The sequence below is a fragment of the Scyliorhinus torazame genome, chromosome 3 (assembly GCF_047496885.1).
Source record: "Scyliorhinus torazame isolate Kashiwa2021f chromosome 3, sScyTor2.1, whole genome shotgun sequence".
Lineage (NCBI taxonomy): Eukaryota > Metazoa > Chordata > Chondrichthyes > Carcharhiniformes > Scyliorhinidae > Scyliorhinus > Scyliorhinus torazame.
The window spans coordinates 101,923,085-101,946,682 of record NC_092709.1 but is presented as its reverse complement, the minus strand read 5'-3'; the positions used below and the strand labels follow the sequence as shown (position 1 = coordinate 101,946,682).

The 23,598-nt window shown below is 42.6% G+C and overlaps 1 protein-coding gene across 2 annotated transcripts in view; it reads right to left on the bottom strand.

Annotated features, from left to right (window-relative positions):
* Positions 1-23,598, bottom strand: part of LOC140408621 (lipopolysaccharide-responsive and beige-like anchor protein) — a 1,704,725-nt gene that overhangs the window by 1,519,161 nt on the left and 161,966 nt on the right. For both annotated transcript variants that reach the window (XM_072496077.1, XM_072496078.1), the window contains exons 14-19: positions 20,282-20,361; positions 16,179-16,241; positions 5,555-5,652; positions 3,666-3,758; positions 3,329-3,437; positions 558-639 (exon numbers count right to left, since the gene is read on the bottom strand). In XM_072496077.1, coding sequence (XP_072352178.1) covers positions 558-639; positions 3,329-3,437; positions 3,666-3,758; positions 5,555-5,652; positions 16,179-16,241; positions 20,282-20,361 — 525 coding nt within the window. The remainder of the gene's footprint in view (positions 1-557; positions 640-3,328; positions 3,438-3,665; positions 3,759-5,554; positions 5,653-16,178; positions 16,242-20,281; positions 20,362-23,598) is intronic.

The following is a 23,598-nucleotide window of genomic DNA, read 5'->3' as shown; positions in this document are numbered from 1 at the left end:
CATCCTTTAACAACAGAGCTATCACACATCCTTTTTCTTTCTTCTCATCTACCTGACATGTCAAATACGCTTGAATATTCAGTTCTAAGCCTTGGTCATCTTGTAACCACATCTCTATCACATCATATACATTTACTTCAATTTGTACTACCAATTCACCCATTTTGTTAAGAATGTGGTGTGCATTCATATAAAGAGGCCTATCGGGGTTGGCCACATGCCAAGAACAAATCAGTTACCTGACATCACTTTTCCTCTTTTTGGACGAAGTACACTGGCACAACTTTCATTCATAGGTTGAACTTCTGCTATAATCTCAATTACTTCCTCAGCCTTCTAGGATGACGGTCATCAGGGCCTAGTGCCTTTTCCACTTTTGAGTTGTAGCAGTGTTAATTAATTTCCCCAGTTACAAACATCACTTAATTCAATCACCCAAAAAGTCACTTCGGCTGCAATCATTGAAGCTCCTGCCAGGATTTCACGTTTGTAGGAGCTCAGACAGCAAACAGGCTCATAACAATGGACATAAATTGGATGTTTTTTTTACTGCTTACGTGGGTTTTGTATCTTCACTGATGAATCTGGGTCAGGATGCTGCTTATGCATAACTTGAGTACAAATCTGCTCGGTCAAGATCTTTAAAAAAACACAGTGTTCATGTATAAACAAATTGATCGTGAAACAATGCCAGTTCCAATACTTTTGCAGTCAAGAAAAAATTTCCAAACTGAAGCATCTCATCAAATGAAATCCTTGCAAATATTTGAGTTTTATCAAATATCTCAACTCAAAACATCAAGAGTTACACTAGTCTCGAAAAGATACACCAGACAATGTAAAAAATAGTTGGCAGTGAGTGGAGTGTCAGCAAATTAAGCAATTATGATCTCAAACTGTGAATAAAGCGCAAGCATCATTTTAGCGTATATACAGAATCCCAACACTGATTTATAGACAAATTCACCCCAACAATTTGTTATCCTGCTAGTTGATACCGACAGAAACCTAGTACAACATGGTGAAGCTCCAGTTCTAACAAAATGACAGATTGTAGATCTGTAACTGAATGTCATTCAGGTTAGTTACTGTAACACTTCTGGCATTTCCTCATGCAGGGATGAAAGAAAGGTAATAATGCAAGAAAGGAGTTGCAGAATAGTGGCATATCATCAGGTTATGCAACAGAGAAATAACACCTAACTTTCTAATTGCCTCACTTGCTCAGTTTTCAATTTTAGCCATGATACTTTACCAAGTGCCAAGCAAAAAACATAATATTGGGAGGATGGTCATTACCAAAACAACTTTGTGCATTTTTACAGAGCAATAGTAAGCTCACGTTATGCTCTTGGCCATGTTACGCTACACACGGAAATAAGATAAGGGGAGAGAAAATCTGTTGCAAAAGAATCTGCAGAACTAAATGTTTTTCTCTTTTCACATTTCTAACTCCGTAATCAGCACTGTTCATAGGCAAATCTAAAACATCACATGACCAATACTGCAATTCCGGCTCACAGACATAAAGGAAGCACTCAACCTGAAGTTTCAACTACAAGAAACTGCACTGGAGCTTTATAAAAACAGGTCAGAAGCTTGCAATTCTGTGGAGTTAACTCACCTCCTGGCTCCCCAAAGTCTGTCCACAATTTACAAAGCAGAAGCTAGGAGGGTGATGGAATATTCTCTGCCTTCCTGAATGAGTGCAGCTCCAACAACACTCATTCAGGAAGGTCAACACAATCCAAGACAAAGCAGCTCACTTGATCGGCATCCCATCCACCATCTTAAAAACACAAACTCCCATCATAGTGGCAACAGTATACATCATATACAAGATGCACTGCAGTAACTCGCCAAGGCTTCTAAACCCACAAACTCTACCCATCCTGAAGGATAACGGCAGAAGACGCATGGGAATACCACCACCTGCAAGCTCCTCTCCAAGTCTCACACCATTCTGACTTGGAACTATTTTGCTGTTCCTTCATTGTCAAGAGTCAAAATCCTGTAAATCGTCCCCTAACAACACTCAGTGCAACCACACCAAATGGACTGCAGCAATTCAAGAAGGTGACTCAGCATCAACTTCTCAAGGGCAATTAGGGATGTGGAACACATGCTGGCCTTAGCAGTGATGCTCACATCCCATAACATCATCTTACTGCATTCCAAGGTCCTCATCCAAGATCTCAGAATACTTAAAACTCTGATTGATCACAAAACCATGCATAGCCCACATCACAACATTTTTCTGCTGTTCTCCCTTCTCCACTTCAATATCTGATGATGTGCCACTTCACAAGATGTACTTCAATAGCCATACCAACTGCAGATGAATGTGCATTTACAATCTATCTACAAAGCACAAGTCGGAGTGTGTCAGAAGATGCTAATGCTCATCGTCATTCAAAACAAAGCAGCCTGCTTGACTGGCACCTATCCACCTTTAACATTCACTCACTCCACTCCAGGTGGACCATGGCTGAAGAGCATACCATCAGATCCACTGTCGTGGTTTGCCAAAGGCTCCTCCTGCAGCACTTAACAACTCCCTGACCTCTTAATACTGTTTAGGGCAAGGACAGCAGACTCATGGGAACACCACTCCCAATCATTCCCCTCCAAGTTGCACACCATCCTGACATGGAAGTATCTTGCCGTTCCTTCAGTCAAGAGTCAAAATCTTGGACTTCTTAGTTAATAGCACTGCAGGAGTATCTACAGCACACAGACTGCAGTGATTCAAGAAGGTGGTTCATCACCATTATCTTGAGGGCAATTAGGGATGGACAATAAATAATGGTCTTGCTAGCAACGCCCACATCCCAAGAACAAATTTATTAAACAAATAAATTCAGATTAGCTATGCTAGTTGAGTGCTTTAAAATTACATTTTAGTTACAAAATAAATCTCAGTAGGCCATTAATGAACCAAACTCTCAGTTCACAACATTTAATTTCATACTATGAAAAATTATGAAATTAAATGGAGGAAAAGAGTCTCCATCAATAAATTTGAGGTGCAACCACCAGACTGGAGATTTTAAAAATTGGAAAATTATTATTGTACTACTTTTCTTTACCCTTTTGCCCTCATGCCCTTCTCCTACCCTCCCAATTCAGAATTAAATATATAACGTAAAATTCCCATCAGAATTGCATTCAACATAGTGAAACTGTTTAACTGCAAAATCTGACTTTATGGTAGGACTATGGCAAAAATAGTTGAAATGAAATTATATGTTGAAATCAAACTTAAACCTACTCAGATAATGTTTCTACATTATTTAAACAAGTGTTACTTTGATTTCTTAGCCCTTACCTCAAATAAGACATTATATGTAGTCATGGTAGTTATGTTGGTGTGCAACATCAACCTTTCTGCCAACAAGGAGAACAAACTATGTCCAAGCATGACTTCAGCTTTACGCCTATAACAGAAAGCAGTACCACTTAGAAAACCTTGGTTACAAACTCAATCTCAGAGCAGTAAGCAAATGTGTGTAATTTGCAGATAAGGATTTTTGATCCTTTAATGTTTAAGTTTTAAACCAAAACATCCAGCCAAATTAAGAAACAACACATTGCAGCTACAAAGGGATATCTTACAGCAATTCTGGCTGTTTAACTGAGGAAATCAGTTAAATAAAAGTACGTACTTTGGAGCAAGATGTTTCAGAAAGTATCCCAACACTTTTAACGCTTGCACTCTTATCCCTTCATTTTTTGAAGCCAGAAGTTTATAGATGATCCTATAAGATGATGACATAGAACATAGTCACAAATTAATTGGAATAGACACGTTAAGATTCTAGTCAACTCCAGATAACCAGATGTCAAACTGCAAGAATCAATCAAGAAATCACAGTTCAAATGTTAAAATTCTCTGTCTTTTCTCAGATAACATGTTATCAGCATTAGCTGTGTTAATTAAAGATAAGGAAAGAAAGACCAAGGGTGAAAGAGAATCGGCATCAGAAATGTAATGTTTTACAATTGTATCTGTATAGTGTCTTTAATGTTGTAAGATGTCCAAAGGCACTTTACAGAGCATTACAAAGCAATGTCTGGCACCATGCAACTGAAGGAGATATGAGGACAATTGCTTAGTCAAGGAGGTAGGCTTTAAGGCGTCATAAAGTAGAAGAGAGAAAGTGAGACAGAGGCGCTTGGGAAATGCCAGAGACCAAGACCAGGCAGCTGATGGTATAATAATGAATGCAGGAATGCTTAAAATCAAAGATGCATAAGAGGAAAGAAATGGAGGAAAACAGAGATCTGAAGGCTCTAGGGATGCAGAGGAAGTTACAGAAACGGGGAGAGTCGAGACCATGGAGCAATTTGAACAAAATAAAATAAAATAAAAGTGTCGCTAGATTGGAAACCAGCATAGGCCAATGAGCACAAGGCTGATGAGTGAAGGGGGCTTGATGCAAGTTAGGTTATGGACAAAATAAAATTTGGACAAGCCCCAGTTTATGGAGCACTCTCATTTCGGAGATGATTAATTCAATCCCACTCAAGATTTGAGCACCTTTTTAGGTCAACTTTAGTGCAGTACTGTGACTATGGGTGATTCCTTTTTGTAATTTGTTTATGTTAACATGCGGGCTAATGTCTGGGGTTTGGTGGGAGGATGCGATCGTTGTTATTGATATGGGGATTGACATTACATTAGTTACTGATTATTGTTTATTGTTGGGTATAAATTTGGGAGAAAATGTGAAAAAGGAGAATAAAAAATATTTTAAAAAAAACTTTAGTACAGTACTAAGGGAGTTCTGCACTGTTGGAAGTACCTGCACCATCTTGTGGTTAAGATGTTGAACCAATAGATCATCTGCCCTCAGATGATGTAAAATACCTCACTAGATGAAAGTAGTACAGGGAGTTATTCAGCCTTCCTTGTCAAAGTTAATCATTCAAAGAGTCTACCTAGGCATCATTTATTGCAATGCACAAATGACTAGGTCAGTGTAGGCCAGTGAATACTGAGCTGATGAATTAACTGGACTTAATATGAATTAGGATGCAGACAGCAGAGTTCTGGATGAGTTCAAAATTTATGGAGGTGGAAGATGGGATACAGGTCTAGAGAGCCTAATAGTAACCCAAAGTAGATCTCCAGTCAGGTTGAACAAAGTTGTTCATAAACTGCCTGAATGATTCACACGCTGTTGAAGTAAGAAAATGAAGAGAATTAGGAGTATTAAGTTTTTTTTAATGTGCTTCAGAAAGGATCTTTTATAATTCACACAATAATGTAGTCCCTCTTCAATCATTAAATCATCAAAAATCTATACTTTTCAAAGCACTTTCCCGACAGGATATGCAAAAGTTTTTTGTTTGCATATGGTTCCCATAGACTCATGCTATAAACATATTCAAGCATTAGCTGATGAATTAACAAATGAAGGCATTGAAAAGTTATGATCTAAATACCCAACGATACAAATGTCAAGTCCTTAACATGTTTTGTTTCATTCAGATAGAAACAAGCTCTCGAGACAGGTAAAAAGCATACTCATTTAACATCATAAGACCATACCGCATTCCATTCCTCTGATCAAAAGCAGGAATCATGGAACCTGGATGCTCAGACATCAGAGCTACAAGCAGCTGTAGAACATCCATTAGATTGTCATCCTGAAATAAAAGACAAACCTTAAAATCTATTACCAAAAGTAAGACCGGATTCACAAGGCAATAATTTTGCCAGCAATGAAAGCCCTCATCAAGACAATCTGAAGGCCATATTTCAGAAAATAATCTTGTTTCTAACTAAATTTAATAACATGTAATCAAATAAATTTAGCAACATGGAGTTTGAAATGAATCCAAGTCTTAGATTTTATATTGTGTGCACAGACAGAATTTGTCTTCCTTCAGTATCCTGCAACAATTTTTTTTTTTGCTACTGTATTCAAAATATTGATTAAAGATTGTTAGTAAAAGAAAATGAAAACCGGGAGTTCTTTAAGCACTGCTGTACAAAGTAGCAGATACTATATTTGAACCCATTTATTGAAAAAAGTTTAAACTTTACAAGACTTTTCATAAATATTAGATTATGATTTTAAATATTCTTTATCACATCTTATTATCAAGCAACTTGATTTAGGAACTTGATGATTTAGGAAAACAACAAATCTGATTTCATAGATGAGAACTCCTGAAGCAAATATACTAGGCCTCACACATTCATTTCCGGAAATAACTGAAATCTTCTCTTCAGCGATTACTCTCTAACGAGTACATTTGTCCACCTAAGAAACTTCATGTTACTGGTCATAAGTTCTGTGGATTCTTGCATGTCTGATGAGCTCAATACGAGAGCCGCATCTTTAACCGCACACTTGGCAGGTGTTTCTGGGAGGTGGGATCATTCTTGCACTCCTTAGGCTCCTTTTCCAGGCCTCCTCTTGCTATCGAGTGTCCTCAAAGAACTGTGTCCCTTCAATCAGACGGTTCCTTCAAGTACGTCTTTTCTGAGTGAAGGTCTCCCAAACATTGATGTCAATGTTGCATTTCTTGAGGTAAACCTTCAGGGTGTCTTTGAAGTGCTTCCTTTGCCCATCACTTGTTCGGAAGCCTTTCTAGAGCAGGGCAAAGAAGTTTTGCTTTGGCAATCGGAACTCTGATATCCTAAGCACATGGCCGGCCCCGCAGACTTGGTTTCAGATGATCATGGCCGATCTGCTGGTGCCCTTGGTCCTTAAAGGACACTGTTAGTACGCCTGTCCGTGGTCAAAGATACTTGCCTTCAGGCATCCGAAGGAGGCACTCGCGGATTGGATACTGAAATAACTGAACTATTATAAAACCGTACCATTTTAAGAGCAGCTAATAATCAACTTTCTTAAAATTCCAACAACATTGGAGCAATAAAATCGTACAATTGAAATGATTTTAAAAATCTGGAATCATACAGACAGTCCAGCCTATATTTCATGTTTTGTGTTTAGTGATACATGCTGCTATGATATTAATTTTCTCCAGTCCACATCCACAGTGAGTTATTCAAGGCAGTAACCCAATGTTCATAATCTGGTAGATGAACGATAGAAAACTGTTACACTTTATTTTTTAAATATGCAATTCTGATTACACGAATACAGAATTAAGCTGTGGCACAACATTTCCAGGAATATGAAAATGGTCACAGTCAATCTGTCATTAATGTTTTACATTGGCAGTGAGCTTTAAAAATTTACAGTTCACCGCTACAAATAATTAATCTTGAACTTTGTAAAGTTACAGAACGCTGTATATGGAATTGATTCCTTGTGATTCACAAATGATGATTTCAGTTATAAAATAATGGGAAGAAAAGCAATAATTATTCTTCACTATTATTTATTGGACTATTAGAAAATACTGGTGAATGAGGCAATATGTAATCTTAGTCATTTGGGATTATGACACCACAATATTTTTAAATTACATAATCAATTATGTTTGAAGGTCACAAGATGGATTAGCCAGAAGAACAATTCTACCCTTGCTACTTACAAACTTAAGCCTGTTGCCTCCTTTGTAAAATTAAACAGTTCCTTTAATCAGTCATTTCCCATCTTCCTTACTTAATATTCTACCAAGGCTGCCATCTTGTGGCAATGCTACAACTGCTCCTCAAAAATGTCACTTGCACATTAAGTCGGAATGATTTTAAATGTTTCTTTATTATTGACAATTTCAGATTCTTTAAGTTTATTTTTCACTAAACAAAATAAAATGCAAAAGGTTACAAATAATTATTTGAACATTTCAAAGAAACAAAAACAGTACACCATGGCAGATTTCATAACACCCCAAAAAGTGAAATGATTAGTATGGATGTATGTCAAAAGAGGCAAATTAAATTACTAATGAACAAAATGATGCGCTTAATAATGATCAGTCTTAAAAGTGAAGTTATCTATATTAGCCATGATACCATGATTAAATTAATACAACTATAATCATAATATCATGATTATTTTCAAAATAAAATCTGGAAATGTTGGTGATGAGAGCTAGTTAAGCCAGGATTTCCTCTAATATCTTTGTTACAAACTTTAAAATAAACAACCAATAAGTCTGATATGTTAATGGTTGATTGACGATATTGTTAAAGATGCACAGGTGATGGACACCGTTTGATTAAAGGCTGAGATCAGATAAAGAAAGTCAATATTGTAATTTGATTTTCTAAGTTGCCTTTGAAGTTTGACTTTTTGTTAGTGCCCGCCCCCCACTCCCCTTCCCCCAAACAGGGGCCTTCACCGCGTCTCATTTTTGATCTCTTGCTTAATTTGTTGATTTTTGTTTTATCATAAGAGACTATGAAGGCAGTCAACTGGGACAGTGGGTTAATTAGTAGCTAGGAAGCAGAGATCTGTAATGTTGTGAGTAATCCTACTAACAAGGAAACAATCTGTGCCTGGTTTCATATTTCACCATTTGTCTTTGATTCATCTAATATGGTAGCAGAGAATGGTTGCCTAAAGGTGAAGATTGGAAATCTAGAAAAATGTTTTTCAGGCAGAGATTGTAATTTGAGTTACTTTTGAGAAAAATGGCTGAAGCTAAGTGTGTAATGTCAGTGTATGAATTAGCAGATATATGGACACGGGTTGCGTCCTTACTGAAAAGAAAACAAGGTACGGCTTTGGCACTGTCACTTACGAACAAAAGCAGGATCAGGTGTAAAATATTTTCAGAGCGATAGGCTCACAGTTATGCATTGAGAAAGGTTTGGAATTTTATTATGCTTCATGGTTAAAACTTATAAGAAAGATGAGCTATTTAGATGCATACAAGGCATGGGCAGCCTTTGTTAAATTTAGGAAGACGGGATTTCCCATCGTGGTATTAAAGAGACAATATTAAATATTGCAGAAATTCTATTTGGAAATACTTGGTTCAGTGCTCACTTTCAAATTGTTGGATTGTGCTGAAGTGTTGCATGTGGAGATGCTCCTGGTCTTAAAATAATTCTCAGAAAGAGACATACTTTTGGGTCAGATGACTGAGGTTTTAACTAAAAATTCCTGGGAAAGCAGTAAGTTCCAACATCCTTCAGGCACAATTGCAACTTTCGGTGGTCTCAGAAAAGATAGGAGATTCAATGCTCGTGGCATTTCAAGACTGCCCAGATATGGGGCATAAGCCTCAATACAGAGTAATCACAGACAAAATAAATGAGGATGGAGACCATTTGACAGATCTGGCAGATGGGCAGCAGTGCTCCAGTGATAATAACAATGCTGCCTCACAGTGCCAGGGAACCGGGTTCAATTCTGGCCTTGGGTGACTGTCGGTGTGGAGTTTGCACGTTCTCCCGGTTTCTGCGTGGATTCCTCCGGGTGCTCCGGTTTCCTCCCACAATCCAAAGATGTGCAAGTTAGGTGGATTGGCTATACTAAAGCTTCCCTGAAGGTTAGTTGAGGTTACAGGGATAGGGCAGGAAAGTAGGCCTAGGTCAAGTGGGGCAGCATGGTAGCATGGTGGTTAGCACAATTGCTTCACAGCTCCAGGGTCCCAGGTTCGATTCCGGCTTGGGTCACTGTCTGTGCGGAGTTTGCACGTTCTCCCCGTGTGTGCGTGGGTTTCCTCCGGGTTCTCCGGTTTCCTCCCACAGTCCAAAGATGTGCGGGTTAGGTGGATTGGCCATGCTAAATTGCCCATAGTGTCCAAAATTGCCCGTAGGGTGGGGTTACTGGGTTATGGGGATAGGGTGGAGGTTTGGACCTTCGGTAGGGTGCTCTTTCCAAGAGCCGGTGCAGACTCGATGGGCCGAATGGCCTCCTTCTGCACTGTAAATTCTATGTCTATGTCTATGTCTAAGTGCTCTTTCGGAGGGTTGGTGCAAATTCGATAGGCCAAATGGCCTCCTTCCTGCACTGTAGGGATACTATGGACATGAATGGAAAAACATTAACAGAAGAATGAACCCCAGAAATGCCCAGGGAACAGGTGCTTCAGTTGTGATTTTAAATATCATGTGGTAAGTTGTCCAAACAGTGCAAGCAATTCATGATACGGAAGGTTCAGAAGAGGAAGATGATATTGATCAGTCTGAGGGAATTGTACTGGTCAAAAGAAGCTTCAGTCCAATAAGGAGTATAATCATCATGCATTCATTTAATTGTGCCAAGTTGGACAGTGGTTGCACATCCAGTGTGTGAAACCAATTGGTTGAAATGTTATTTGGATTCACTAAGAAGGTCAAGGCATATGGGAATTCTACTTGTTTCAGATTCAGGGATGACAACACATTTCAGTCACTGAAAAGAGTGGTGATTCCATGTAGAATAGCTGGGTGGGCTGATTTATAAGTACGGTCATGGTATCTAGTGATATACACTTGCTGCGAAGCAAGCCAACCATGAAAATGCACAAATGAAATTAGACATGGATCATGATAAAACAATTGTCTTGAGTAAATTGCAAATCTATCTTTCCCATTTGGACATTATTGCATCCCTTTAACAAAATCTAGCATCCCTAATCCACATATTCAAGTAGTGTTCATGGCATCAGGTGATAGGAATTTGAGGGGGGAAAAGCAAGTGGTATTAAAGTTACATTAACAATTTGTTCACCCCTCGTCACAGATTTAAAATCCTATTAAAGGATGAAGGGGTATTTGATGACGAGGATAAGATTATTGAAGAGATTAGTGAAAAAGTGATGTGTGCAAAAAGTATCAGAGGATACCATCACGGCCTACTGTACGTCTCCCATTAGCACAAGACTTGAATGAAATATTAACTATGGATTTAAAGATGTGGAACAAGGATAAACTTTTCATTTTAAATTTCATTTAAAAAAAATTTTTAGAGCACCCAATTCATTTTTTCCAATTAAGGGGCAATTTAGGGTGGCCAGTCCACCTAGCCTGCACATCTTTGGGTTGTGGGGGCAAACCCCATGCAAACACGGGGAGCATTTTACATTTCATAAACATAGCAACAAAATTCAGTCAGTCTACACTAATAGATGTGATTGTGGGAAAATAGAAAGGACTTGGACTTTCGGCACTGGCTAAATTCCTAACTGACTGGGGTGGGTTAGAACATTTCCAATGTCCAATGTGGAGAAATGTATGAAAATATTAACACTGCAGTAATGAAAACTGCAGCTGAAAGTCCCTTCAGTAATGCGATTTGTGAAGATGATCTCACAGTGATTGATGCGATGCTCCATTAAGATCTTAGCTCATTAGCCAAACTGTAAGATTTGCCCTGGCATGGGCAGTCCTTGCGAGCAATTTGCTTCAAATGATTAATTAATTAAATGGTAATCTATAGGAGAAATTCTGTAAAGTGAGATCATTGCACCCCAGCTTGGAAGGGACAACAAGTAGTTTCAACTTTTCTGCACGCTCGAATGCCCTATGTACAGGAAGAACGGCATTTATCAAGGCAGAAGTCTCAAAACTCGACGAGCCTTACAGGATTGCATATGCCTGCCAGAGATAAACTTTAATCCTGGGGATTTGGTAGACAATAAAACAGTGTGTCAGAAAGAGTGGAAAGGTCCCAGAAAAGTGATAGACTGTGAAGAATGTGATAGGGAGACAGTAATTCTCTAACATGGTAATCAAATCATCAGGGTACCTTGATTAATCGAGATTCATTAAAAACTTATAGACTCTGAAAAACTACTGTAGGTAACGAGACACCATGTGACACCCCAAACATCACCACCCTCGGGTTCGGAGCCACTTCACCCCCAGAATCCCAGGCACAGTCCCTGCAAAGGACATCCCAAACTCCTCCAACTTCGGGCAAACCCAGAACATATGGGTGTGATTAGGTGGTCCCCTCAAGCACCGCCACATCTTTCCGCTACTCCTGGAAAAACGACTCATCCGCGACACTGTCATTCACTTAAAACTGAATGAGGCTTATCCTCACACACAAGGAGGTTGAATTTACCCTTCGCAGGGCCTCACTCCATATCCCCACCTTAAATACCTCCCTCAGCTCCTCGTCCCACTTCCGCTTTACATTCTCTACTAAGGACCTCTCGCTTTCCATCAATTCCCCGTATATGTCCACGATCCTACCCTCACCATCTCATACTGTTGCATGAAAACAGAATCTTTTCATGCAACAACAGGGGTTGCAACCTTGGAAACGTAGTGAACTCCCTGCTCATAATATCCCTGACTTGCAAGTACGGAAACCCATTACATCCCGGCAACTGGAACTCCCCCTCCAACTCTCCCAAGTTGGCAAACCAGCCCCACGAACAGGTCCCTAAAACTCTATCCCCACCCGCTCCCACACTCTGAACGTAGAATCCAGCCCCACCAGAATAAATTTACCATTGCCACAGATCGGTACCCACAAGGACATACCCTCCATCTTAAAATATTGCCTCCACCAATGAAACCATCACCCGACTCGTGGAGTACCTTGCTGGCAAGAACGGACGAGGGCCAATAACAGTGCCCTCAAACTTGTCCCTCTACACGAGGCCTTCTCCATCTGCCCCACACCGACCTATCCTCCACAGCCCACTTCCTGACCCAATCAACATTCCCCGCCCAGTAATAATACAGCGAGCCCAGCACCAACCCCCTTCTCCGCCTGTCCCTCTCCAAAAATACCTTGCTAATCCTGGGTATCTTACCCACCCATATAAACTCCAAAATCATCCTATTCATCCATCCAAAGAAAGAGTTGGGCACAAAAATCAAGAGATTCTGGAAAATAAGCAAAAGCGTCGGCAAAGCGGTCATGTTTACTGTCTGGACCCTCCCAACCAGCGAAAGAACATCCCACCTCCTAAAATCCTCCTTCGCGCCTTCCAGCAAGTTTGCCAAATTCAACTTATGCAATTGGGCCTAACTAAGCACTGCCCATATACTCAAATATCGACAACTTGATTAACCAGTCGAAATGGCAACTTCACCAAGAACTCTCCTGTAACTGAGCATTGACCAGGAATACCACGCTCTTTCCTACATTGAGCTTATACCCCTGAAAAAGACCTAAACTCTGTCAGTATCACCATAATCCTATCCATACTCTCCACCAGAGAGTGACGTACAACAGGTCGTCTGCATACAGGGAGATCCAATGCTCCCCACCCTCAATACCCCTCCACTCCACAGGAGCCAGCACCATTGCCAAAAGCTCGATCGCCAACGCAAAAACCAACAGAGACAAACTCGTTCCCCAGTGCAGACGGAAATACCCCAAGCTAATATATTAATGAAAACAGTCGCCGTGGGGCCCTGTACAACACCCTAATCCAATCCACTAATTCCTGCCAAATCCAAACCATCCCAACATCTGGAACAAATAATCCACTTAACCCGGTCAAACGCCTTCTCCGCGTCCATTGACAAAACCACCTCTGTTTCCTGACCCTCCGAGGGCATCATAATCACATTTAACAGCCTCCTAATGTTAGCTGACAGCTGCTACCACTTCATAAACCCCATTTGGTCAGGGCGGCACAGTGGCGCAATGGTTAGCACTGCTGCCTACGCCGCTGAGAATCTGGGTTCGATCACGGCCTGGGTCACTGTCTGTGTGAAGTTTGCACATTTTCCCAATGTCTGCATGGGTTTCACCCGCACAACCCAAAGATGTGCAGGTTAAGTGGACTGGCCTCATTCAATTGCCCCTTAATTGGAAAATAATTGGGCATTCAAAATTGTTTTGTTGGTTTTAAATTTAATTTAAAAAATAAACTGCTTTTGGTCCTCGTCGATCATCCCCAGCACACAATCCTCCATGCGTGTCACCACACCTTAGCCAATAGCTTTGTATCCACATTCAACAGCGATATTGGACAATATGATGCACACTCCTCTGGGTCCTTATCCTTCTTCAAAATAAGTGAAATTGCCGCCTGTGTCAGCGTGGGCGGAAGCTCCCCCTTGCCAGCCGACTCATTAAACATATCCACTGAAAGATGCCCCCGTTCTGAACATAGTTTTATAGATTTCTGCTGGGAAGCAGTCCGGACGCAGGTCCTTCCCAGATCGAATTTAACCCACATACCCTGTCACTTCCCCCAGCCCAATCAGGGCAGCCAACCCCTGTATCTTCCTCTCCTCCACCGAAGGAATGTCCAGGCCATCCAAGAAACGACTCATGCCAAAGCCCCCCCCCCCCCCGGCCGGGGCTCAGACCTGTACAGCCCCCAGTAGAAGTTCTCAAATACCCCATTCACCTTTGCTAACTCAGCACCCACCCTATTCTCCAAATCCTTCATCCACCCAATGTCCCTCGCCACCTGCCGCCTCAACTGGTGCGCAAGCAACCTACTGGCCTTCTCCCCATGCTTGTGCAGCAACCCTCCACTCCGACACGGCTGCCCCACTGCCTTTCCCGTAGACATAAGCTCAAACTCCATCTGGAGCTCCTTCCTTCAACAACCTCTTCTCAGGGGCTGCCGAAAACCTCCGATCCATCACCTATGGCCTCCACCAATCTTTGCCTCTTCAATCATTCTACATTATCCCCATGTGTCCCAATCAAAATAAACTCCCCCGTAATTACTGCCTTCAGCACCTCCCACATGGTAGCAGAGACCTCCTTTTTATTGAGCCCTACAAAAGTGTGTATAGCCACACCTATCTTTTCACAGATCACCTCATCAGCCAACCACCCCACATCTAGCCTCCACTGTGGCTGCTGGGAACCCCCTTTCTCCATACACAGGTCCACAAGGTGTGGTGCATGATCCAACACCACAAACTCCAAGTACTCCTTTCAATCACCCCCGCCAACAACGTCCTGTCCGTGACAAAAAATAAATAAAAATTGATCCAGGAATATACCCAATGTACATAGAATCCCTACAGTGCAGAAGAAACAAAAATTCCTTTGCCCTCAACCTACCAAACCGCCATTGGTCCACATCCCCCATCCGTTCCATAAACCCCAACAATTCCCTCGCCATTGCCAACACAATCAAGGAATTGGGACATGATCAATCCAGTCTAGGATCAAGACCAGTATTAAAATCTTAAAATCCATCCCCGACCGCCCCCCTCAAATCAAATGGTGCGTGTCAAGGTCCAGAACCTTCGCCAGCACTCCCTTCATAAAATCTACATTATCCCAGTTGGGGACATAGATGTTCACCATCACCACGGGCGAACACTCCAGCCTCCCATTCGCCATCACATACCTATCCCTGGATAACCCACTATGCTACTAGCCGAAAAAGCCACCTTCTTACTAATCAGCACTGCAACCCCTTCATCTTCATATGTAACCCTGAAAGAAACACCTGCTCCACTCACCCTTACCTCAATCTCATCTGATCCACAACCAGTCTGGTCAGAGGGCTCCACTCCACCCCCACTCCCCCTGATCAACCATATCCACATTTCAATGGACTTCCCCAGGTCCATGTCACGCCCACCTCCCGGGTCCCCTCAAGATGGCTGCCACCATTCCACCCTCGCCTACTGCTCCACGATGTCACCCGCTCACCCTCCCCATCCCAAACACAAAATGTCCCACCTCCCCAGGCCCACCATCCCCACCCAAGCCACAAACAAAGATGACCAACACAACGCAAAAAACCTAACCACCCCTCCCTGCCACAGCTCTTCCCCTCACTTCCCTTCCGCTAACCAGCCACCTGATAGTAGGATGACCCCCACCAAAGGCAAAAGATCAACTTCCTGTGCCAAAGCACCCTTCCACCCTCCACCCCACCCAACCCCCATGCCACACCAAGCCCCACACGTTTTTATATTTCAAACATTATTACCCCCCAAAACAAGGAGGCAAAAAAGATATAAAACTCTACATTTACACAATTAAATATACAGAATGGGTAGTAAAAACAAAACAAAACATAACAGGCTCACAGGAACACATAGTGCCCCCACCCCACCCCCCCTCCGAGTACAACACCTCCAGTTTGTTACACAGACGAACCCAACCAAAATCCAATGTTCTCAAACGTCCCCAATCCATGGTCCCTCACAAAGTTAGGCTTAGACACATTTAACATCATGTATCATATCGCACATCTTATTCTGAACCAGAATAAGTATATAGTTTATTTTTTGAAGATTCTTGCGACCAACAAATTTCCATCACAATTTTTTTGTAGATTAGAACCACACTGTGGTTAGAAATTATAACCATACAGTACACTTTGCCAAGTCTCAGTTAAGTATTTCTAAGTGCTTGGTGTTATTTTACCTCGTGCATGGTGAGAAGGTAGTTAAGAATACTCTGCAGTTCATCTTCCTTAATACCATGATCCTAAAAAAGTGAAAATTGATATTTGATAAAATATTAATTGCATCAAATCATTTTTTAAAATCACAATACAACAGCTGAATTGCTAGATATTTTTCAAATCTGTCAATGGAATTTGTGGGTTTAAATTTGTGTACAAAATGGTTACTGATTCCAAATCACCTATTATTTAGTATTATGTTAATTTCACTTAGCAGCTAGCCACCAAGCCCTTATCTGGAAATCAGGTTATTTTGATTAAAAACTGTAAGAATTTAGAGAGAATGTCATAAATGTGAAGACAAATGTCATGATTTATCCATAAAAGCAGCAAAATTACAATACATTGAGTATTATAAAACAAAACTACAATACCAAACAGTTCAGATATCAAAATATGAAAGTAAATCTAATTGTCATCCTAAACCCAAGCTTTAGAAGAATCTTTAAGACTCCTTGATGTACTTCTGTTTAGAAAATACACAGATCATATATACACACACCCTACTCAAATGAGCTTCTTTATTTCAATGATAAATTACGGAGAAGCTGCTTTTGTAGATTAACAGTAACACAAACCGTAGTGGCTGAAACTTTTTGTGATGATAAATTTTTCAGTTCCCCAAGCTGCTTGGGTGTATTTTGGAAATTGAGAAAATATAGGCTAATAAATCAGAATAGCTATGAATCTTCACACTTTTAGTGCAATCCCTAATACAACCAAGGCCTAAAGATCGACTGGGATTATGAGGTAGGAGATGAGAATTTACACTGTACCCCACCCTGTAGATTCACATAATGCACCACATCTGCTCTCAACTAACCAATATTCAGAATTCCATGTACAGAGAATATCAACTGCAGTACCTTCAGCTATCCTCTTCTGCAAAATCTGTGACAAATTATTTGTTCAGTGTCCCTACTATTACAGTATTAGTTTATTTTGTTATTTCCTGAGTGAGCTCATTCCTATCTTAATTGTCTTGCGCAAATACTACTTTATGAATGGAACAAGGAACAAAAGATGCGCCAACAGGTGGGAATGGCAGAATGATCGAACAACTGCCATCCAGAAGTAAAAACGGGAGTAAGACAGAAATATGCAAAGGAAAAGGAAACAAAATGCGACAGATATTACAGTCCGAAATGCTCAATCAAAAGATGAGATGCTGTTCCTCAAGCTTACATTGCCCTCGGTTTATTGCATTGTTCCAGAGAGGTCAGCGTGAGAGCAAGCAGGTGAATTACAATTACAGACTACCAGCAGCTTGGGGTCATGTTCGTGGACTGAATAAAAATGTTTCACCCAATCTGCATTTGGTTCTGCCAATAGATCACTGGTGCCCTTTCCTGCTCTCACCCTGAAATGGAAAACTTAGAAATTTGCTTCTAATTTTACCCTTCTCTCACCTTCATATGGTTAAACTTCCCATCCCTTCCTCAACATCTGTGTTTTCATTTCTGGGATAAGCCAACAAATACCCACTTCTGCCCCCACCTCTTCTCACAACCAGAGCCACAACAGGATTTCCCTTATTCTCTATTCTGCCCACCAGCCTTCATGTTCAGAAAGTCATGGACTAATTTGGGCACATTAGGCCAACAAGTTCAAGCCGGCTCTGTCAGTGCAGCTGTCTAATCTGTCCCACCCCCTGCTCTATTCACCACTGCCTCTAAATTCATTTTGTTTCCTTTTGAAATCACTTTCCATCTGTTTCCACCACCCACACAGGCCGCAAGATTCACGGATTTAAAAAAAAGTTGTTTCTCGCACCTCTCGTATACCTGTTTGTCCAAATCCTTAAATCTGTGACCCCCGAGTCCCGTACCATCAGTTTTTTTCTACTACCTTACCTAAACCTGTCAATCTTCCACAACTCTTATCAAATCTTGCTCAATCTTTGCTCCAAGATGAACAACCCCAGCTTCTCCAATCTAACCCTCATCCCTGGAACCATACTGAAAAATAAACTCTGCATCCTCTCAAGGACCCTCTCACCATTTCTAAAGTGTGGCGACCAGAACTGTACACAATTTTTTAGCTGTGGTAGAACCAGAACTTTTGCAGGTTCAGAATCACTTTTCTGTTTTTGTACTCAATACCTCTATTTATGAAGCCCAAAGTCTCATAGGCTTTTCTAACTGCTCTCAACCACCTTCTGAGATTTGTGTACTTGAATCCCCAGTTCCGTGTGTCGCGGTACACCTTTTAGAATTCTGAACATTCTCTTCTCTACCATTTCTATCACCTCCACTTTGGCGTCACCACGTGGCATCTTCCCCTAACTTTCCGCATTACCCTGCTTCTTTCTCCACAGATGCGCCTGACCAGCTGAATAATACTAATAATATTTATTAGTGTCAAAGGTAGGCTTACATTAACACTGCAATGAAGTTATGTGAAAGTCCCCTAATCACCCCACTACGGCGCTTGTTCGGGTACACTGAAGGAGAATTCAGAATGTCCAATTCACTTAACAAGCATGTCTTTCGGGACTTTGTGGGAGGAAACCAGAGCACCGAGAGGAAACCCACACAGACACTGGGACAACGTGCAGACTCGGCACAGACAGTGGCCCAAGCTGGGAATCGAACACAGGTCCCTGGCGCTGTGAAGCAACAGTGTTACCACTGTGCTAATGTGTCACCATTTTCTGTTTTTTAAATTTCCAGCACCCGCAGTATTTTGCTTTTGTGTCATTCTGTCAGTTAGCCTTTTTCCAATCTACTACTTTGGTCTTTCTTTGTTATATTACTCTCAATCATTATCTCAAAATTTATGTCAAACCTCCTTATATTGTAGCCATGTAAAATGGCTGACTCCCGATTAGAATGGCCAAACGCCGATTTAAAATGGCGAACGGAAGAGGGTGATGGGAAAATCAGCCAACAGGACTCAAACAGACAGCTGCAGGTAAAACAGTGTATTCGCCTCTGGAGAATCCAGACCAAACCGATACCTGCAGCCATCAACATCACAACACCCCAGCAATCTGCATACTAAGCAGCCATCCCCGGGAACAATTGCTACAAATTAGCAACTCAAAGCCGACCCAGACTCGGCGCCAGCAGGAGCTGACACAAAGAAAGGTAAACGACCACCCCTCGATCAAGGAATCGCTCCAGTATTGGAGCATATCGAACCAAGTGATTGGGACCAAGTCCAATCACTTGGAACCAGGTACAAGGTCCGCCCCGAGAGGCGGGAAGCCCCTGGGGACTATAAGAATAGGGGCCAAGTTCAAATCGGCCCTTCTTCTCCTCTCCGCACCCTTCGAGACCCTTGCTGAAAGAAACCGTAAGTTTTACTCCAGCGATCGCTACCAGATAGACACTCCTGCCTATCGACCTGTACCAGCTTTTGAATCCCGCAGGCTCAGAACCCATTCGAAAGGCCATTCGTTTCCCTGACCTGGTGGGCCATTTCCAAAGTTAAGTATTGGCCTGTTAGTGGTAGGTAGTAGGTTAGAAGTAGAATTATTGTATAAGTATTAATTGCTGTATATAATAAATGAACGTTGATTTAACTCTTACTAAGCGGTGTGCTGGATTAATAATCATTACTCGGACTTGAACCACGTGGCGGTATCAGAAAGATACCTGGCGACTCAAGAGCAAAGGTGACAGAATTAGAGCAAATAAACTAAGGCTAAAACGAGCAACAATACATAATCTCCCAATCGAACGTTTAGCAGTGCTTCTTAGACAAGAGTCTGGTGGAGTAACATGGGAGTATGCATCCATCCATTAATTAAATTATCTAAATAAAGAAGGGAAGTTACAACACTCAAGATGATATACTCAATTTCGAGAGATCTTTTATTCGACTATCCCAACTCACACCTTCACAGAATTGGAAAAAACATTGTGAAGGTGAAAAATATTGCAGTATGATATCAGAAGCAAAAGTATCCCAATGAATTTCTGGGGATTCAAAGTAGATACAACATAGGTTTGACAAAAAAATGCAGCTTGTAAGAGTAGCTATTTGGCACATTAGTCTGCATACAGAACTATTTTTCATGGCAAGGACAGCATTACATTTCTAAATGTCGGATTCTCACCTTCATTATCAACTGTTTCACAAACAATAGCAAGAAAGCCCGCAAGGAGAGAATCTCCTTCTGGTTTGGTCTGGGTCCATCTGGAAAGAGAAAAAAACAATACCTTTAAGATTATATGCAATCAATTTTTTAAAATAATGATCCATGTCAATGAAGCCTTCCTTCAACAGAAGAAGCATCAGATAGTTTCAAACTCCCTCAATAGTTCAAGGTTGTTTCTTAGAACAGCACATTCTAGGACCAACCAGAGAGAAGGTTATATTAGATTTCGTATTGTGTAATGTGACAGGATTAATTAATGACCTCAGAGCAAAGGAACACATAGGTAGCAACCACCACAATATGACAGAATTTAACATCCAGTTTGAAAGGAGGAAGAGTTGGTTTAAGACTAGTTTTGAAACGTAAATAAGGACAACTATGTGGGAATGAAAGCTGAGCTAGCTGAAATTAACTAGGATACAATGCTAGGGAATAGATCAATAGAGAAGCAGTGGCAGACATTTAGGGGCTATTTCACAATACTCAGAATAACTATATTCCTGTTGTAAAGAAAGATTCTAAAGGGAGGAACCACCATCCATGGTTAGCCAACGTTAAGGAAAGCATCAAACTTATGGAAAAAAACATGCCAGTCATCAAGTCAAATAATTGGTCAGAATATAAAGAACAACAGAGAATGACTAGAAGGTTAATCAGAAGAAAGAAATTAGAATACGCAAGGAAGCTAGCTAGAAATGTAGAAACAGACAGCAACTATTTCTACAGGTATTTAAAATGAGTGTTGGTCCTCTGGAGAGTGAGAATGGGGAGTTAAAAGTAGATAATGAGGAAATAGTGAATGAAATAAACAAATATTTTGTTTCTGTATTCACTGTAGATGATACAAAAAACATTCCAGTAATAGCTGTAAATTGGGAGGTGGAGACAAGAAAGGAACTTGGTGAAATTACATTCACGAGGGAAACAGATCTGAGCAAACCGATTGAGTGTGGGCTGACAAAATCTCCAGGTCCTAATGCTGGGTCTAAAAGAGGTGGCTAAAGAAATAGTAGTTGCTTTGGCGTTAATATTCCAAAATTCATTTGATTCTAGAATGGTTCCACCAGATAAGTAGCAAATGTGACCGTTTTATTCAAGAGGGAGAGAGGCAGAAAACAGGAAGTTATAGGCCAGTTAGCATGATATCTGGAAGAATTGATCACTGAAGGAGTTTATAGCTGAGCACTTGGACAAGCTCAAGGTAATTGGGGGAAAAATCAGCATGGTTTTAAGAGAGGGAAATCATGTTTAACAAATTTACTACCGTTCTTTGAAGGAGTGCTGTGTATAGAGGGGAACAGGTAGATGTACTGTACTTGTATTTCCAGAAAGCATCGATAAGATGCCACATCAAAGGTTATTGCAAAAAATTAAAAGCTCAGTGTAGGGGATAACTTATCAGCCAGGCTGGCAGAAAAGAGTGTGTATAAATGGGTCTTTGTCTGATTTACAGGATGTGATGAGTGAAATCTCACAGGGGTCTGTACTGAGGCCTCAACTTTTTACAATTTACATCAATGACTTAGACGAGAGGAGCAAAAGAACGGTAGCTATATTTTCCAATGACACAAAGATAGGTAGGAAAGTATTTTGTAAGATATAAGGAGTTTACAGATGGATGTAGATAGATTGAGTGAGTAGGTAAAAATCTGGAAGATGGAATATAATGTGGGAAAGAATGAAGTTGCTCACTTTGGCAGGAAGAATAAAAGCCAGAGTATTATTTAAACAGAGAACAACTGCAGAATTTTCTGAGGTGCAGAGGGATCCAGGTGTTCTCGTGCGTGAGGCACAAGACGTTAGTATGCACTTGCAGTATGTAACCGAGAAGGTTAATGGAACGCTATCCTTTATTACATGAGGATTGGACATAAAAGGATATTATGCTTCCATTATACAGGGCATTGGTGAGACTATACCTCAAATGTGCATGCAGTTTTGGTCCCTTTATTTAAAATAGATGTAAATGCGTTGGAGGTAGTTCAGAGGAGGTTGATTGGATTAATATCTGGAATGAGTGGATTGTCTTGAGGATAGGTTGGAAAGGCTGAGCTTGTTTCCTGTAGAGTCCAGAAGAGTGAGGGGTGACTTGAAGTATATAAGATCATAAACAGTATTGACAAGGTGGGTGTGGAAAGGAAGTTTCCATTTGTGGGTGAATCTAAAACTTGGGAACATCCAGGCGGCGAGGGCAGGCGGGGCGCAGGCGGCGAGGGCAGGCGGGGCGCAGGCGGCGAGGGCAGGCGGGGCGCAGGCGGCGAGGGCAGGCGGGGCGCAGGCGGCGAGGGCAGGCGGGGCGCAGGCGGCGAGGGCAGGCGGGGCGCAGGCGGCGAGGGCAGGCGGGGCGCAGGCGGCGAGCGCAGGCGGGACGCAGGCGGCGAGGGCAGGCGGGACGCAGGCGGCGAGGGCAGGCGGGACGCAGGCGGCGAGGGGAAGCGGGACGCAGGCGGCGAGGGGAGGCGGGACGCAGGCAGCGAGGGGAGACGGGACGCAGGCAGCGAGGGGAGAAGGGGACGCAGGCAGCGAGGGGAGAAGGGGACGCAGGTGAGGGGAGAAGGGGGCGCAAGCAGCGAGGGGAGAAGGGGGCGCAAGCAGCGAGGGGAGAAGGGGGCGCAAGCAGCGAGTGGAGACTGGGCGCAGGCGGCGAGGGGAGACTGGGCGCAGGTGGCGCGACAAGACGGGGCACAGGTGGCGAGGGGAGACGGGGCGCAGGCGGCGAGGGGAGACGGGGCGCAGGCGGCGAGGGGAGACGGGGCGCAGGCGGCGAGGGGAGACGGGGCGCAGGCGGCGAGGGGAGACGGGGCGCAGGCGGCGAGGGGAGACGGGGCGCAGGCGGCGAGGGGAGACGGGGCGCAGGCGGCGAGGGGAGACGGGGCGCAGGTGGCGAGGGGAGACGGGGCGCAGGTGGCGAGGGGAGAAGGGGGCGCAAGCAGCGAGGGGAGAAGGGGGCGCAAGCAGCGAGTGGATACTGGGCGCAGGTGGCGAGGGGAGACTGGGCGCAGGTGGCGCGACAAGACGGGGCACAGGTGGCGAGGGGAGACTGGGCGCAGGTGGCGCGACAAGACGGGGCACAGGTGGCGAGGGGAGACGGGGCGCAGGCGGCGCGGGTAGGGAGGACGCAGAGGGCAAGGGGAGGAAGGCGGCAGAGGTTAACGGGACGGAGGAGGTGGGGTGGGGGGGGGGGGGGGGGGGGGGTGGATGCAGAAATGGCTAGTTACAACTGGTTCCCTAGCCAGCAGGTCCGGACTCAGATCTTTGGAACTCCAGCTAGCATA